General features: G+C 64.0%; 3 protein-coding genes across 5 annotated transcripts in view; 2 read left to right on the plus strand and 1 right to left on the minus strand.

Annotated features, from left to right (window-relative positions):
- The window catches only part of DOHH (deoxyhypusine hydroxylase), a 98260-nt gene that overhangs the window by 25942 nt on the left and 56619 nt on the right, over nt 1-15699 (minus strand). The window lies entirely within an intron of this gene.
- The window catches only part of FZR1 (fizzy and cell division cycle 20 related 1), a 30186-nt gene that overhangs the window by 10188 nt on the left and 4299 nt on the right, over nt 1-15699 (plus strand). For all 3 annotated transcript variants that reach the window (XM_068537298.1, XM_068537297.1, XM_068537299.1), the window contains exons 2-11: nt 10545-10626; nt 11769-11894; nt 11994-12057; nt 12139-12266; nt 12757-12839; nt 13246-13429; nt 14272-14337; nt 14806-14908; nt 14992-15176; nt 15333-15566. In XM_068537298.1, coding sequence (XP_068393399.1) covers nt 10558-10626; nt 11769-11894; nt 11994-12057; nt 12139-12266; nt 12757-12839; nt 13246-13429; nt 14272-14337; nt 14806-14908; nt 14992-15176; nt 15333-15566 — 1242 coding nt within the window. In that variant the 5' untranslated portion in view covers nt 10545-10557. The remainder of the gene's footprint in view (nt 1-10544; nt 10627-11768; nt 11895-11993; nt 12058-12138; nt 12267-12756; nt 12840-13245; nt 13430-14271; nt 14338-14805; nt 14909-14991; nt 15177-15332; nt 15567-15699) is intronic.
- Nucleotides 4861-15699, plus strand: part of HMG20B (high mobility group 20B) — a 45057-nt gene continuing 34218 nt past the window's right edge. Inside the window, exon 1 of the mRNA XM_068537303.1 lies at nt 4861-4865. The gene's annotated coding sequence lies outside the window, so the exon portion shown is untranslated. The remainder of the gene's footprint in view (nt 4866-15699) is intronic.

Below are 15699 nucleotides of genomic sequence, written 5' to 3' on the forward strand. Positions count from 1 at the left end.
CGTTCTCACCTGGGAAAGCAGGCCCCGTCTCCCTGCTCCCTGCCGCTCTGCCCAGTGCACCACCGCTGGCCTGCAAAGGCGCATCTCATCAAGCCCCTCCACCCGTCCCTTCCCCACCTCCCTGCCACCAGCCACCCTAGGGCACAGCCCAGGAGACTGCCATTCTGGCCTTGTCACCTTTCCCTCTTCCTGCCCCCAGTGTGCTCCTTACACCCCAGCCTCCCCAAACCATTCTTTCCAGACCCCCCATGCCCTTCCCCAGATCAGAATGGGCCCAGGAACCATTGCATTGTGACCATCAGGGAGGGTCTCATCCCTGCCAGGCGTGACAGCCACTGCAGGAAGGGGGTCAGGCTGTAGTTGCACTGGGTCCCACAGTGAGGAGGGGCCGCTGGGTGGAGAGGTGGAAGGATGGTGGGGGGAGGGAAAGATGGGGGTTGGGGCATGTCTGTCTGTCTGTCTCTCTGCACTTACAGAAGGGCTGAGCAGCTGAGAGGTCAGTGCTAGTCTTTCAAACCGGGGCGGGGGGGGGGGGTAAGCAACTAGTCCCCCTAAGGAGTTCCCTAAACCAGAGGGTCTCCACTGGTTTAGGCGGTTGTCAAACCTGGGGGTGGGACATCCAGGGGGCGGGGCCAGGGAAGCTGCTCAACCCCCCACAGTGCCCAGGACGGCCCGCCGCAGAGCAGGACCCCGCCTGAGTGTCAGCAGTGCCAGGGCTGCCCAAAACACACTAGGCTTTTCCTTCTGCCACCGCCCCCCAGGACCCATGGGTGGGAACTGCGGTGAGACAGATTGAGGAAGCACTTTCTGTTGCTCAAGGCTGCCTGTGAGGGGGTGAGATCCCTGTCCCTGCAGGTGTGCAAGCGGACGCAGAGATGTGCAAGGGCTCTGGGGTCCTGATGGGACATCCAGCCTTGAGAGTCAGGCTTCCGACATAAATCACAGTTGTGTGGCCCCCAAGTTGTTCTTCCTTTGCGTGGGGTTTGCATCCTCTGGGTTGCTGCAGACCCAGACGCCCTTACGGTCTGAACGTTTCACCAAGTCAGACGGGAGTGGGTGCTTCGTGTGCTGAGAGGTGGGGGGATGAGAAACTGCGCTTCAGGCATCATTTCTGAGGTTTCGAGCAGCAATCTCACATGGGGTGGAGGTGCCCTGCTGCCAGCAGTGTGCTCTTGGGGGTGTTGTCACGGAGAAAAGAGGTGTTGACGGGATTCTCCTCTCCTTGAGGCTGTGAGCCCGGGGGTGGGACGTGACTCTGGCTCCCTGCTTTGCAGCTCCTGCACCTGCCTGCACACAGATGGGCAGTAGCCTCAGCTGAGTGAATGAATGAATGAATGAGCAAACGAACAAAAGGGAGATGCTCCTCAGGGCTCCGCCACCAGGCCTCCCTCTCCTAGCGGTTCCCTTCGGCCACTCGGGAAGGTGCGCTGTCCCCCGTCCAGTGCCGGGCACAGTCCTTTCTGACTCTGGCCGTTCCCAGCCTTGTCCTTTGCTGTCCCTAGGCATAAGGGGCCGCTAGATCGTTGTGTTCCCCCTGCAGGGGGAGACCACTCCCTTCACAGGAGCCCAGGTCCTAGCCTTGTACAACCACAGCCCACAACCCTGCTCCTCCCACGTCCTCAGGACGGTCCTCCCTCCTCCAAGGGGAGACCAGTCCTTGTCACCTTCGGGGGCAGCGTGGGAGAAGATGGGGCCCTGCCTGGTCACCTGGCCCACAGCTGTGGCCACCAGGATACCTCCCGTGCCGCACAGCCCACATCACCGCGCAGTGGAGCAGGAGGCAGGGGCGTCTGGGATCTGTTGTGCGCCTGTCACTGAGCCCGTGAGACCAGCCCCCATTTCCTAGCGTCTCCTTTGGGTCAGGCCCTCTACCTGCTGCTTCACGGAAGCTGCGCCCAGGTCACCGCAACCTGTGCGGTGTTATCCCATTACCCCCATCTTTGAGCTGAAGAGACTGAGGTTCAGAGAGGGGAAGTTGCTTGCCCAGAGCCATGCAGCCAGGGAGGGGTGAAGCCAGGACTCAGAGCAGGTCTGTCCCTGTCTGCAGCCCGCCCTTTCTCATCCACCCTGCTGGGACTGGTTGGCGATCGTGTGGGGAGGGGGCCGCCAGGCCGGCCTGCCTGCCTGGGCCCAGGAAGAAGAGGCAGAGCCAGACTCTGACTGGAGCAGAAGAGTGGGCGGCCCCCATTTTCTGGTTGGGTCTCTCATGTGGGACTTCTCCCCCAACCCCTCAGAGACCGGCTGGAAGAAGACGACCAGCCCCCCGCCTTTCTCGGGGGCTGGTAGTCAGGAAGCCGGGGACGGGCACCAGAGCCAGCCCCGGTCTCCAGGTTCTTCCGCCTGCACGCTTCCGGGAAGGAGGGCGCTTCCCCGAGGTGTTGGGCCCGTTGCCCGTTGAAAGCCTGTGCCCCGAGATGACGGTTTTCAGGGAGCCCCAGCCGTTTGTCACCGTGATCCCTAATTGGATGGCTCCTGCTGGAGCAGGCCGGCGACGAGGCACACGTGGCCGTGATGACCCGTCCTGAGTGGGCCTTGGAGCTTTAGACGGCTGGCCTGCTGGTGCTGGCCTGGGGAGCCTCTCACTGCGGAGCCCGAGCAGCAGTGGGCAGGTGGGGGCGGGCGGGATGGAGCTGGACCGCCCCCCAGCCGCCCGAGCCCCGGTTTTGTGGAATGGAGGTAGGATGGCAGCTGGGGACCGAGTTGAGTCAAGCGCCTGGACTGCCTGGCGCTGTGCTGGCTGCTGGAGAGGCACAGGTGGCCTTCATGTCACCGCTCTCACTGTCCTCACCTGTGTTCTGACGGTCTCCCCACAGGGCCAGGGCAGTGCCCCGTCTGCCGGGGACGCAGTGCCCACATTGGACCTGGCAGGGCGGTGTCCCCAGGCTCCTGCTGGCATGCTTTCTTCCCCTCCCTTCCCTGTGCCCCGTGTGGGGAGCTGGTGTGACCAGCCCCCCCAGAGGCCAGAGTTACCCTCGCTCGGGGTGATCCTGCACCCCGCCCCCCCCAGGGGACACTGGGCTACGTATGGGGACATCTGTGATCCACACAACTCGGAGGGAGTCTCCCCTGACATCGAGCAGGTGGGGGCCAGGGAGGCTGTTCCACACCCCGCAGCGCCCAGGACGGCCCAGATGTCAGCGGTGCCACGGGCAGGCGGGCAGGCGGGCAGGCAGGCAGGCGGCCACATGCCACACGCAGACCGTGCTCAGCCTCGAGTACTGAGTCATGAACCACGTCACACGGTATCTCCTTGGCCTCCGAGGCTCACAGCAGGAGAACTGCAGGACCGGTTTTAAAGATAAGCACGGCCTTGAGGGACTTGCAGTTTGAGCACTTCTGGAAGCCGTGCTGGCTGGGCCTGGCGTGAACTAGTGGAGGGTGTGCCCAGGATGCTGCCCTCGTGCCGCCCTCTGCACCGCACGCCCCCCGGGGAGGCCTTGACAGTGACAGTCAGAGGGGCTGCGCTGTCATGGGTCCTGCCCCACGTGCCCCTGTCTGACCTTTCCTCCTCTGTGGGCTGGGGGAGGGAGGGCCGGTTCCTGCCCGCACCTGGGGGCTGTTAGTGACTTGAGGTGAAAGCTTGCTCTTGGTGTTGTTTCTCACGTGGGACCCCAGCCGCCTCTGGCTCCAGCGGGAAGGAGGGCTCACAGGGCTGGGGCACTAGCTTATCTTCAGGCCCCTTGGTCCCTGCTAACCCCAGGGCCAGCCCGTGCCCCATCATCTCACTCACCAGGGAGCCTCCCTGGCCTGGCCCTACAGGGCCCTCCCCCCAGCACTGCGGACACAGGGGTCGGGTCATTCTCCGGGGGCGGGGGTGGGGCGCATCCCAGGCGCTGGGACGTAGAGCAGCGTCCCGGGCACCCACAGTCATGACAACCACAGACATCCCCAGACCTGGCCCAGTGTCCCCTGGGGGCAGAACCACCCTGGTGAGGACCCCTGGGTTGTACTGACAGTGAACCATCCTGCTGAGTACCTGGTGCCTGGAACCCTGGCACGCTGTAGGGCCGAGCAAGGTCAGGGGTATCGAGGAGCCGCAGGGAAGGCCTCCTCAGGAGGGGCAGCCAGCTGTTGAGCAGCTGGCTTGAAAGCAAGGGCCCTGCTCTGTCACTGGGACCTCTTCATCCAGCGTGAGTCAGCCTCACTCTCGGAGAGGACCGGGGCCGGGGTTGAACGTGGGGCGCGCACAGGAGGGCAGCCCTGAGGGGTCAGGCGGTCTGTGACACGTGCAGGCCCTCCTCCTAGCCTTGTAGGGACCTCATCCTGTCCCTTCAAGTGACCAGGATCATGCCCATTTCCCAGAGGACTAGGCTGAGGCTCGGAGACTGAAGGCTAGTCTGAAGCAATGAGAGAAGGTGTGGGCCGCCTGGCTCTTCATTCTGGGGGCCACGAGGGGTAAAGAGGAGACGCACCTTCAGGGCTGGCTTGGCGGGTGGGCGAGCCTCCCAGTGACAGTGCCCTGCAGAGCCAGCGACTGAGGACCCCAGCCCACCTCGCAGACCACGGACACCAGCCTGCAGGTGCCGGCTCCTGGGCAGAGCGTCTCTAGGGCCAGGGTTCTGGCCCCTCTGAGCAGGCTCTCATTGCTTCCTAACCCCGCTCTGTCTCCCGAGGCAGCTCTAAACCCCCTGCAGCCTGGGGGAGCCTTTCTCAGCCGCCTTGCAGATCCTCTGTGCTCGGAACTTCTTTTCAACAGAAAAGTCACTACTCTGTCTCTGCCTTTTACTAGGAAACTTTGCAGATACACAGCAAAGGTGGCAGAGCGTTCCCCTGCACAGCCAGCCATGCCCCTGCTGCCCAAACTCTTCTGGTCTCGAGCCGGGGCATGCATGGTCCCCGCTCTCCCCGGCTGCTCGTTTCTTTGGATGGCCGGCAAGTTCCCATGATGCAGAATCCAAGAAGCACAGAGTGACAAGGCAGGGGGACCAGGGCTTCCTTCCTCTCCTGACCCCGTCCTCTAGTTCCTCTTCCCCAGCCGACCTTCCCAAACCTTCCAGAAATGGCTTGTTCTACACAGCATGTTGTCACGTGCACTGGGTCCCAGAGACCCGCCCCCCTTTTACTGCAGTGCCTCCTGTGGGGAGATGGGCCACACCCTGCAGGTAGACGTCTGGTCTGTAGACGTCTCTCGTCCCCTGCTTTCCTAAGCAGCCTGCGGAGAAGTCTCCGTACGCAGGGTTTTGCCCACACGCGCCAGAGTTTCTAAGGGTAAATTCTTAGAAGTCAGAGAGGATGTGCGTTTTTAGATTCTGAAAGCAGTTGCCAAATTCCGGCTCCTGCCAAGCGTGGGTGCGAGGGTGCGTCATCTGATCGTGGAGTTGCGCGGGGATGGGGGGAGCGGGCTCTGGGCTGGGTTCGCAGCCCTCTGGCCGCGCGTGCAGCCGAGCCTCTTTTTCCGGGAACCGTTTGTATCCTCTGCCGCTTTGGTCTGTCCTGAGGGTGGCAGGTACTTTTCCCTGTTATGTCGTTCTTTTTTTAGAAAACTGTGTTTGTGGTGTGTTTGCTTGCAGACACTTTTCATTTCTCCACACGTGAATTTATCAGCCTTTTCTCTCAGGGCTTCGGGCTCTTCTGGTCTTCTGCAGTGCGGCAAGCAGCAGTCTTAGAGGAGGTGGGCGGGCGTCCCCGAGGTCCTGGGACCGAGGACTCTCTCGGATGCCACCTCCACTCTCTAGAATAGGCCGCTTGCAGCCTGGCGGAGGCGCAGGCCCTCGGCTCTGAGAATGGGCTGGAGTGGGGGCTCAGCCCGGTTTTGTCGCCAGCATCACGTGGTTTGGGTGTGACTGCGGCCGACCAATGCTGCGAGTTACCGCTCTCCTCCAGAGATCTTGGTTGAGGCCCTTGGCGTCTGTCTACCTCCTCACCGAGACAGCCTGGGTGTGCGGGGCGGGTGCCCCTGAGGGCGCCGGCTTGTCACTTTAGAGAAGAGGGCAGCGTCCATGGTGGGGCGCGTCATCTGCATCTACAAGGGCAGAGCTTGAGAAGGCGTTGGTCCTGGAGCCCCTGCACCCGTGCCCGTGCCTCCGCGAGTCCCTCTGCGAGGGGTCGGGTCTCGGAGACACCATCCTGGGCTGGATGCTGGCATCTGACGGCCCCACACACTCACCCACTGCCCAATCTGGACCTCGCGTCCGCCTTGCCCCTCCGTAGACAGCTGGCCGCTGGGGCGCGCTGCCACCGGCATGGCTCCTCTTCCCCTGGTGACTTGTCTCTGGCTCACCGCCCCGCTAGGCAGGGAGCTCAGCACGGTGGGACTGTGTCCTCGCTGCCTGATCCAGCCCAGCACCTGCCCCAGGCCCGGGGGTGCTCAGAAAACATGGGATCGGTGGGGTGAATGAAGACTCTCCGACAGACGCGTGAGCCGCACGGGCTGGGGCAGAGAGCAGGCCTCTGAGGGCCCCCGTTGAGGACACCCTCTCGGCAGCCACCTCCCCCTAAAGATCAGCAAAGGTGGTCTCGGTGCTCTACCTTCCTCCGCCTGCCCCTAGTGTGTGCGTGTCCTGCAGTTGTTGTAACAAATTACTACCAACTCCGTGGCTTAAAACAACAGAAATTTATTCACACAGTCCTGGAAGTCAGGAGACTGGCTCGGGCCTCGCGGGGCTAAAATCCAGGCCTGGGCAGTGCTAGTCCTTCCAGAGGCTCCAGGGAAGCATCTGTTCCCGCCTTTTCTAGCTCCTAGAGGCGCCGCCTCCCTGGCTCGCGGCCCCGTCCTCTATCCTCGTATCTCTATCGTATCCAGCAGTGCAGCATCTCCCGTCTCTCTCTGCCTCTGACCCTCCGCCTCCACTGGGCCCCCCGGGACATCCCCATGCCAGGGGCCTTAACCCCATCTGCAAAGCCTGTTCTGCTGTATAAGGGAACATACCCAGAGGTTGGGGACTAGGAACCTCCCTGACCCTCAACACACACATCTGTCAGCAGTGAGACGTCCGCCGGCTGCACGGGCTTCTGCAGAGTGTCCCGTTGGGATGTCGCCGGCAGATGGGGTGGGGCGCGCCACTCTGGGCGTGCTCGCTGGGCTCGGATTCAGCGCACCCCGGGCGCAAGGCCACTTGGCGTCTTAGGAGCAGCTTCTTTGCGCATCCCAGGAAACCAGTCTCCCGCTGCGTGTGCTCCGAGATGACCGCGGTGCTTTGCGCTCTGCTTAGGTTCTGGCGTGCGGGCGGCGTCCAAGCTGCTGTCTGGGCCCTGCCGTCCGACCACGCAGGGAGCCGCTGGGGGCGTTGGCACGGTGGCTTTGGTCTGTGAACGGAGGGGCCGTGGTTTCCGTCGGAAATGAGCTCATGTGGACCGAGAGGCTTAGAGGGCTGATGATGAGGCCCCTCGTTCCCCTGGGCCCCGCCGGCCCCGAGCTGTAGCCCAGCAGTGGGGGCCCTGGAGGTGGTGCCGCCGAGCGCACGGCCGAGTGCGCCTGCACCTGCTCTCCCGAGGGCTCACTGCCCGGCGGGCGGCACACGAGGCCCTGGTCAGGGCTGCCGCGGTTGACCACACACGTCGGGCCAGGAAGTTAGCCAGGCTCTCTGAGCCTCATTTCCGTGTCTGCAGAGCAGGGACAGCCAACTGGCCCAACTCTGGAGCCGCTAGAACAGGGCCGTGACGGCTCTTCCTGGTGTCCGGCCCCACTCGAAGCCCGTTCACGGGCCCCTCAGTCGCCGTAGACGCCGGTCCTGCTGGGGCTTGGTTCTGGCTTGCACTTGGCCTGGCACTGTGGTCAGCGAGACGGCCGGGTCCACCCTTGGGAAACGGTCCCCTGAATGGGTGTCTCCCCCCAGGCCAGCTGCTCAGATGGGCGCCTTTGTGTCCCGCTATGGCCCTGCTGCCCAGGAGCCGTCGGGTGTGGTGAGGGCTTGCGGGGGGGCTCTGGGTGGGCGCGTGGGGAGGGGGAGGGCAAGGCCAGAGACGGAGACAGCCGTCTGTCATTTCAGAGACTATGTTCTGGGGCCAGAATGGACAAAATGTGTCTAGGGACGCCTGCTGGGGCAGGAAGCCGTTGGCCAACAAGGGGGTGCCTGCTCCCAAAGGTTTACCTGAAATGAGGGGGTTGGGGGGGGCGGAGGTGTTGCAACCCTGCTTCTCACCGAAGCAGGAAGCCCGCTGTCTGTCGATGACAGGGCATGGGTGGCTCTGGGCCAGCACGGGCTCAGAAGGGCCCCAGGCTGAGTGGAGGGAGGGCCATGGGCATGGGGGCGGGTGGGCGTCCAGGCAGGAGCCCTGTCTCTTCCCCCACCTGACCCCTTGCCCAGCTTCGACAGCCTCATCTTTGCAAGGGGGTGCAGGCATCCAGTTCACGGGGCCACGTGGAGGGAACACGGCGTAAGATAGGCACGCTGAGGTGACCAGTGGCTGCGTTACTGTCCCGTGGGCTCTAACCCGACTGGCTCCGCTTCGGCCGAGCATCTGGCTTTGGGCCGAAGCCACACCAAGGCAGCCCTGTGCATCACATAATCCCGGCGAGGGACAAGGACCTGACCGGCTCATGCCGGTGCTTCAGCCCAGGGTTAGGCCCAGGAGCTCGGAGAGGCCATTTGGGGGCATGAAAGTAGCACTTCAGCAGATCGGCCTGAGTGTCTCATAGTCTCCTGGTCACACAGAGAGACGCGAGCGCTGGACTTTCCTCAGGTGTCTTTTTTTTTTTTTTTTAAGGGCAAACGTTCTCTCTGGTTTACTTTCTTTTTTTTTTTTTTTTTTTTTTTAATTTATTTATTTTTGGTTGTGTTGGGTCTTCGTTTCTGTGCGAGGGCTTTCTCTAGTTGCGGCGAGCGGGTCCACTCTTCATCGCGGTGCGCGGGCCTCTCACCATCGCGGCCTCTCTTGTTGCGGAGCACAGGCTCCAGACGCGCAGGCTCAATAATTGTGGCTCACGGGCCCAGTTGCTCCGCGGCATGTGGGATCTTCCCAGACCGGGGCTCGAACCCGTGTCCCCTGCATTGGCAGGCAGATTCTCAACCACTGCGCCACCAGGGAAGCCCTGGTTTACTTTCTGTCTGTACGGACTTGACAGCTCTGGGACCTCTCATGAGTGGAATCACACAGTATGTGGCCTTTTGTGTCTGGCTTATTTCACTGAGCATGATGTCCTCAAGGTTCATCCATGGTGTAGCAGGTGTCAGAATCTCCTTTCTTTTTAAGGCTGAGGAATATTCCAGGGTGGGGATGGAGCATGGCTTGTCTGTCCGTTCACTGTGGGTGACACTTGGGTTGTTTCTCTTTTTAGCTTTTGTAAATAGTACTGGTAAGAGCATTTGAACATTAGCTTCTGTGTGGGTCTGTTTCCTTTCTCCGGGCTGTATATCTCAAAGTGGAGTTGCTGGGTCACGTGGCTGTGTGTATTTGATTTCTTGAGGAGCTAACAGGGGCAAGGGGATGGGGAGGGAATGTTTCATGGGGACAGGGTTTCGGTTTGGGAAGACGAGGAAGTTCTAGAGGTGGGTGGTGGGGATGGTTGCCCAACAACGTGAATGGACTGAATGCCGCTGAACTGTGCACCTAAAAATGGTGAAGATGGTGAATTTTATGTTACGTGTATTTTACCATAATTTTTTTTAAAGGCAAGTGTGGACTTCCCCAGGGTACTACACCTAGGAATTTGTATTCGTAAACTTAATTTCTGGCCAGCCTTCACTTTTCGAATGCTTGATACTTGGTCTACTGTCAGAGCGGTGCCGGCCTGGAGGCTCGGGGGCCGGAACTAGCCAGCACTGCCCCGTCCAGCCCTCGGGCCGCAGCCGGAAGCGTAGGGTGACCGTGATGGCGCGAGGCCGCGGGGGTGGGGGCAGAGCAGGCGCGGGGTGGGAGGCTGTGCTCGGGGGCCCCCTCGGCGCCGCCCCCCGCCCCCCCCCCCCCCCGGAGCCTCAGGCATCCCTGGACTCTGGCCTGCCGTCCCCCGGGAAGGGTACCCTGCCCTCTGAGGCGTCCGCTGGCCTCCGCCCTGTCCTGGCAGGCGCACAGCCCTCCGGCCTCAGGCCTGCTCTTCCCTCTCTGGAATGCCCCTCGGCATCCCCTCGCTGCGGCACTCGCGCTCCTCTTCCTCAGAGGCCTCCCCAGGCGATCGGGGAGCTGGTGGGAGCTGGGCGGGGGCGTGTCCGCTGGAGGCCGCCGTCCCCCGCCCCGGCAGGCCTGGCGCCCGGTCCGCTCCGCGGACCCCCGCGAAGGGACAGGCAGGCGACTGACGGGCCGCCCCGCCTCCCTCACGGGGCCTGAGGAGCTAAGGGGCGAGGACGAGGTCCCGGGGGCGGCTCACGGCCTAGAGCGTCTGAAGCAGGAAGGCGACGAGATGGGTGCCTGTGTGGGATGGGGGGGCCTGCGGTAAGTGGGCGACCGGCCAGAACCAGGACAAAGGCGTGCGGGCCCCGTGGAAGGTTCCTGCGGAACAACCAGAGAGGAGCCCCGTTTGTCCCCGTCACGTCCCGCTGGGCTCCTGGGAGGGAAGGGCCCCCACCTGGCAGGGGACTCGGCCGTCCCCGAGGAGTGCCCTGTGCTCGCCAGGCGGCGGTGGGGACCGCTGCACGCCGGCACTGACCTCTCGTGCCCTCCCCGCCCAGGCTGACGGCCGCCATGGACCAGGACTACGAGCGGCGCCTGCTCCGGCAGATCGTCATCCAGAACGAGAATACGATGCCGTGCGTGAGTGCCCAGGGCTGCCCCGCCAGCGCCGGGGAGACTTGGGGGGCGCGGGGTGGGGGGCAGGCAGCTGCTGGGCTTTGGCCCTCGGAGAACAGAGGTGCCGACGGGTGACAGACACGTCCTCCCCCGCGGCGGCACAGCCACGCCAGGTGTGAGATCCCCCAGCACCTCCCTGCGCTGCCCTCCACTGCCGGGGCCACAGACCCCTCATCCTCGTGGGCAGCCAGGGCAGAGGAGCGATGGTGGCACGGGAGGGCCCTGTTTTGCTCTTTACTGCATCGCCACCCCCTCCGCCGTGTTGTGTTTCTCTGTCCTGGGCTCCCGACACGTTGCAGGCTGCGCCTGCCGGTTCTCAGCGCTCTCAGCTCCGCGCTGGGCCGTCCAGGGCGGGGTCCTTCCTGCCTCTTCCAGATTCTGGTGTTGCCGGCAGTCCTAGGCTTACAGACCCACTCTCCAGTCTCTGCCTCATCTTCACGTCCCCCCTCCCTCTGTGTACCGGTGTCTCTGTCTCTTCTGAGAACACCAGGCCTTAGATTTAGGGCCACCCTGCTCCAATATGACCTCGTCTCAACTTGATGATACGTGCAAAACCCCTATTTCTAATTAAGGTCACATCGCAAGTATCAGGGTTCGGGACTTCAGCATATCCTTTTGGGGGACACAGTTCAACCTACAGCAGATCCCTTGTAGAAAGAGGGACATTCCTGGGACATTCCCACTGCCTGGTTCTGGGGTTGGGTCGTGGTCTGATGGGGGAATAGCCTTGTGTGCGGGGAATGGGGCTGGCAGGACGACAGGCTCTCAGTGTCGGGGGACAGATGCTCTTTGTTCTGTGCTGTCAACGTTCCCGTCCTTCGGTGACTGCTGAGAAACGGATCTCAGCACCTGGCGGTGTCCATGGTCGGGCTTTCGCTCCCCGGCCTCTTCCCACCCACAGAGCCGGACGGACGAACTGAGCTCCAGACGTGGTGCCTCTAGCAGGTTCCAGCACGTGGGTCACTACCAAGATCAAACCCTCGTTCAGTGGCCAGAGGCCAAGGGCGAGGAGGCACAGTGGGCGGGGCCTCAGTCGGGGAGGAGAGGCTGGCCTTGGGGCGCTCTGGGGGCTCTGAGGCACCCAGCCCGCCCTGCCGTCTTTCCAGGTTGCAGAGATGCGGCGAACCCTGACACCCGCCAACTCCCCCGTGTCCTCCCCGAGCAAGCACGGGGACCGCTTCATCCCCTCCAGAGCCGGCGCCAACTGGAGCGTGAATTTCCACAGGATCAACGTGAGGGGGCTCGGGAGAGGGACCCTGACCGCGCAGCCTTGGGGCACGGGCCGGGCCCTTCCCACTCAGCCCTACCTCCTTCCCCTCCCTGTCCCACAGGAAAATGAGAAATCTCCCAGCCAAAACCGGAAAGCCAAGGACGCCACCTCGGACAACGGCAAAGGTCGGGACTCAGGCCCCCCCCGCCCCCTGCCCCCTCCGCCCCACCCCCCCAGCCCGGCCTCACGGAGCTTGGTGCCCACAGACGGCCTGGCCTACTCGGCTCTGCTGAAGAACGAACTGCTCGGTGCCGGCATCGAGAAGGTGCAGGACCCGCAGACGGAGGACCGCAGGCTGCAGCCCTCCACGCCTGAGAGGAAGGGCCTCTTCACGGTGAGCCCCGCTGGCTGCCCCCGGCCTCCGGTCTCAGCCTCCGCGGGCATCTCCTCCCATCTCAGCCCTGCCCGGGGGGCTGGAATCCCAGAGGCACGGGGGACCGCTTAACCCCATGCCTCGCACCAGGCCTGTCGCGCTCCTGCGCGGCCTGTGGGTTGGAGGGACCTGGGACTGGTGCCGCCTGCAGGGCGGAGGGGCGGGGCCTCAGCCTGAGCCGCCCCGCAGCCCACCTCCCCGTTTGGGCCCCGGGGCAGCGCCAGAAGGCCTGGCTTGGGTCCCTCAGGAGACTCTGGGCTGAGGGGCTGGTGGCTGCACGGGGGCTGGAGAGACAGGCTGATGCCAGCAGCCCTGCAGGAGGACGCCTTGGGTGCGAGGCTTGGTTTGCCCAGGACGCGCATCTCTAGTCAGAGCCCCTCCCAGTTTCGGCGCCCCCTGGACTCGGGCACAGGCCACCAGCATCCACTCAGTGGGTGTCCCCTGCCCCCAGTATTCCCTCAGCGCCAAGCGCTCCAGCCCCGACGATGGCAATGACGTGTCTCCCTACTCCCTGTCCCCCGTCAGCAACAAGAGGTGAGTCCAGACCTGCACTGGCCAGGGGTGGGGCTGGGGGGCAGCCGGGCAGGGCCCGGGAGCTGCCATCAGTTCTAGAGCTGTGTACGGGGTACGGGGTGGCCCAGAGGACCCCCCTCATTGGGGACTTGGCTGCAGGCCCAGACCAGGTGCTGGGAGCCCAGGAGGGGTCCTGCAGGAGGTGCTGGGCAGAGGGGAAGATGGGGCTGTCGGAGCTCAGGGTGGCTGAACATCCAGTGGTGGAGGGGTCGGTGGCCGTGGGGTCACCCACGGGTTTGGGATCACACAGTGACAGAGTCGGGACAAGCGGGAAATGACGCAGCCTCCCAGCGCCACCGGGAGGAGACGGCGTCTCTGCAGTTCTGTGCAGTTGTTGCCAAATCTCTGCCTCGGTCTCTCTCTGCAGTCAGAAGTTACTGCGGTCACCACGGAAACCCACCCGCAAGATCTCCAAGATCCCCTTCAAGGTCCTGGACGCGCCCGAGCTGCAGGACGACTTCTACCTGAACCTGGTGGACTGGTCATCCCTCAACGTGCTCAGCGTGGGGCTGGGGACCTGCGTGTACCTGTGGAGCGCCTGCACCAGCCAGGTGGGCGCCGCTGAGCCTGTGCGCACGCACGCGGGCTGCGGGGCGGCAGCCGAGCCGGGCCAGGGCCTGTGTGAAGGGTGGGAGTGTTGCCGGGGGCCTCCAGAGCCTGGGGCAGCTCCCGGCCACCCGCTCCTCCCAGGTCTGTCTCCTCAGTGTGCAGACTCTCCTGGGGTCGGTCAGCAGGGGTGAGCGGAGGCCCACGCCCGTCCCTGCCCTGGGCTGGCTTCCGAGAGTCAGGAGTCCTTGCTCCCCGGCCTGAGCTCCAGCCTCCGCCCGTGCCAGCAGAAGAGGCGCGGTGTCTGGGCCCGACTGAGTGCAGTGTCCCCCGCCCAGCAGTAAATGTCTCGGAGTGGCTGCTGGACACACATGGGCTCAGGGTCTGCAGGGCACAAAGACCCTGCAGGTGGGGTGTTTGAGGGACAAAACCAGATGCAAGTGGGTTCAGAGAAGGCGAGCGAAGCCAGCACAGGGAGGCCGGCCCTGACACACGCACACGCGCACACGCACACACACACACACACACACACACACACACCCGGCAGCCTGTGGCCGACACCCGCTGCAGGGACTCCCCACCCCCCACCCCCCACCCCCGCCCCGGGCGTGATGCCCGCATCCCTCCAGGCTCTGTGCCGTCAGCATCCCTGTGCTTGGGTGTGTCCCCTCCCGGCCTGTGGCTTCCCGAGCCCCCCAGCCGCCTTCTGCTGGGTCCCAGCACTGACGCTAGTGCCCCCGGGCCTGAGGTGTGAATGAATGAATGAATGGGTGAACAACAAGATGGATGAGTGGACAGTCTGGGCCTTGAAGGAGCAGTGGGCACCAACTGCTCCCCCTTCCGCCAGGTGACCCGGCTCTGTGACCTCTCCGTGGAAGGGGACTCGGTGACCTCCGTGGGCTGGTCTGAGAGGGTCAGTACACTAGCCCCATCACCCCGCTGGGCAGGGTTGGCCCAAGGAAGGTCGACCGGACCTCACTGGAGGGGCCCTCCGCAGTGTTGGGGGCCTTGGAGACCCAGAGGAGCCAGAATCTGGCCTTGTGGTCACTTGTCCAAGCCCCAGTGACACCTGTGCCCCCAGCTGTCCCCAGCCTGGTAGAGATGATTGGAGTGACAGAGACTCTGGGGCAGGCTTGCTCCACACGTTGAAGCATGAGGATCTTGGGGCACGTTGCATGGATTTTAACAGTCCCGCTCTCTGTACTACCATCTGCCCAGAAAGTTCCTAGGAGGGGTGTCCGAAGGGGCGCGCGTTAGAGACCTTGAAAGAAGTGGGCCCAAGGCTCTGCTGCGGGGAGGTGAGGGGAGCTCCCCAGCCGCCCGAGCAAGGGGTCCCCACACAGGGGCCTGATGCCCGCTCTCGCCCACGTCGTCATCCTAGGGGAACCTGGTGGCCGTCGGCACACACAAGGGCTTCGTGCAGATCTGGGATGCGGCCGCAGGGAAGAAGCTGTCCATGCTGGAAGGCCACACAGCGCGCGTTGGTGAGGAGCCGCTCGGGGCCCGGGGATGGGTGGGTCCCGAGGGGCCGGGTCGCGTCGTCATCCCACCCTCTGCCCGGCCGCAGGGGCGCTGGCCTGGAACGCCGACCAGCTCTCGTCCGGGAGCCGGGACCGCATGATCCTGCAGAGGGACATCCGCACGCCGCCCTTGCAGTCAGAGCGGCGGCTGCAGGGCCACCGGCAGGAGGTGTGTGGGCTCAAGTGGTCCACGGACCACCAGCTGCTCGCCTCAGGGGGCAACGACAACAAGGTAGGCCCAGCCCCTGCCCTCCCTCCCTCCCCGCCGGCCCCCCTGCCGTGGAGCAGGGGTGATGGGTGACAGGGGTGCACCCCGAAGGAGGCCAGGATGGGCCCTGCCTTCCCTTGGGGGACGAGCTGCCTGGGCCTCACGGCCCCATCCCCGCAGCTGCTGGTCTGGAACCACTCAAGCCTGAGCCCCGTGCAGCAGTACACAGAGCACCTGGCGGCTGTGAAGGCCATCGCCTGGTCCCCGCACCAGCACGGGCTGCTGGCATCCGGCGGCGGCACAGCCGACCGCTGCATCCGCTTCTGGAACACGCTCACGGGGCAGCCGCTGCAGTGCATCGACACCGGCTCCCAGGTGTGCAACCTCGCCTGGTCCAAGCACGCCAATGAGCTGGTGAGTGCGGGGCGCAGGAGGCCAGGCCCCGGCCGTCCAGGTCTGGCAGAAGCTGACCTGGTGCGTGTGCCCAGTGACCGCAGGAGAGGCCCGAGGGCTCTCATGTGCAGTGTGTTTCTCTGTCTTGAGCCAG

The sequence above is a fragment of the Eschrichtius robustus genome, chromosome 2 (genome assembly GCF_028021215.1).
Source record: "Eschrichtius robustus isolate mEscRob2 chromosome 2, mEscRob2.pri, whole genome shotgun sequence".
Lineage (NCBI taxonomy): Eukaryota > Metazoa > Chordata > Mammalia > Artiodactyla > Eschrichtiidae > Eschrichtius > Eschrichtius robustus.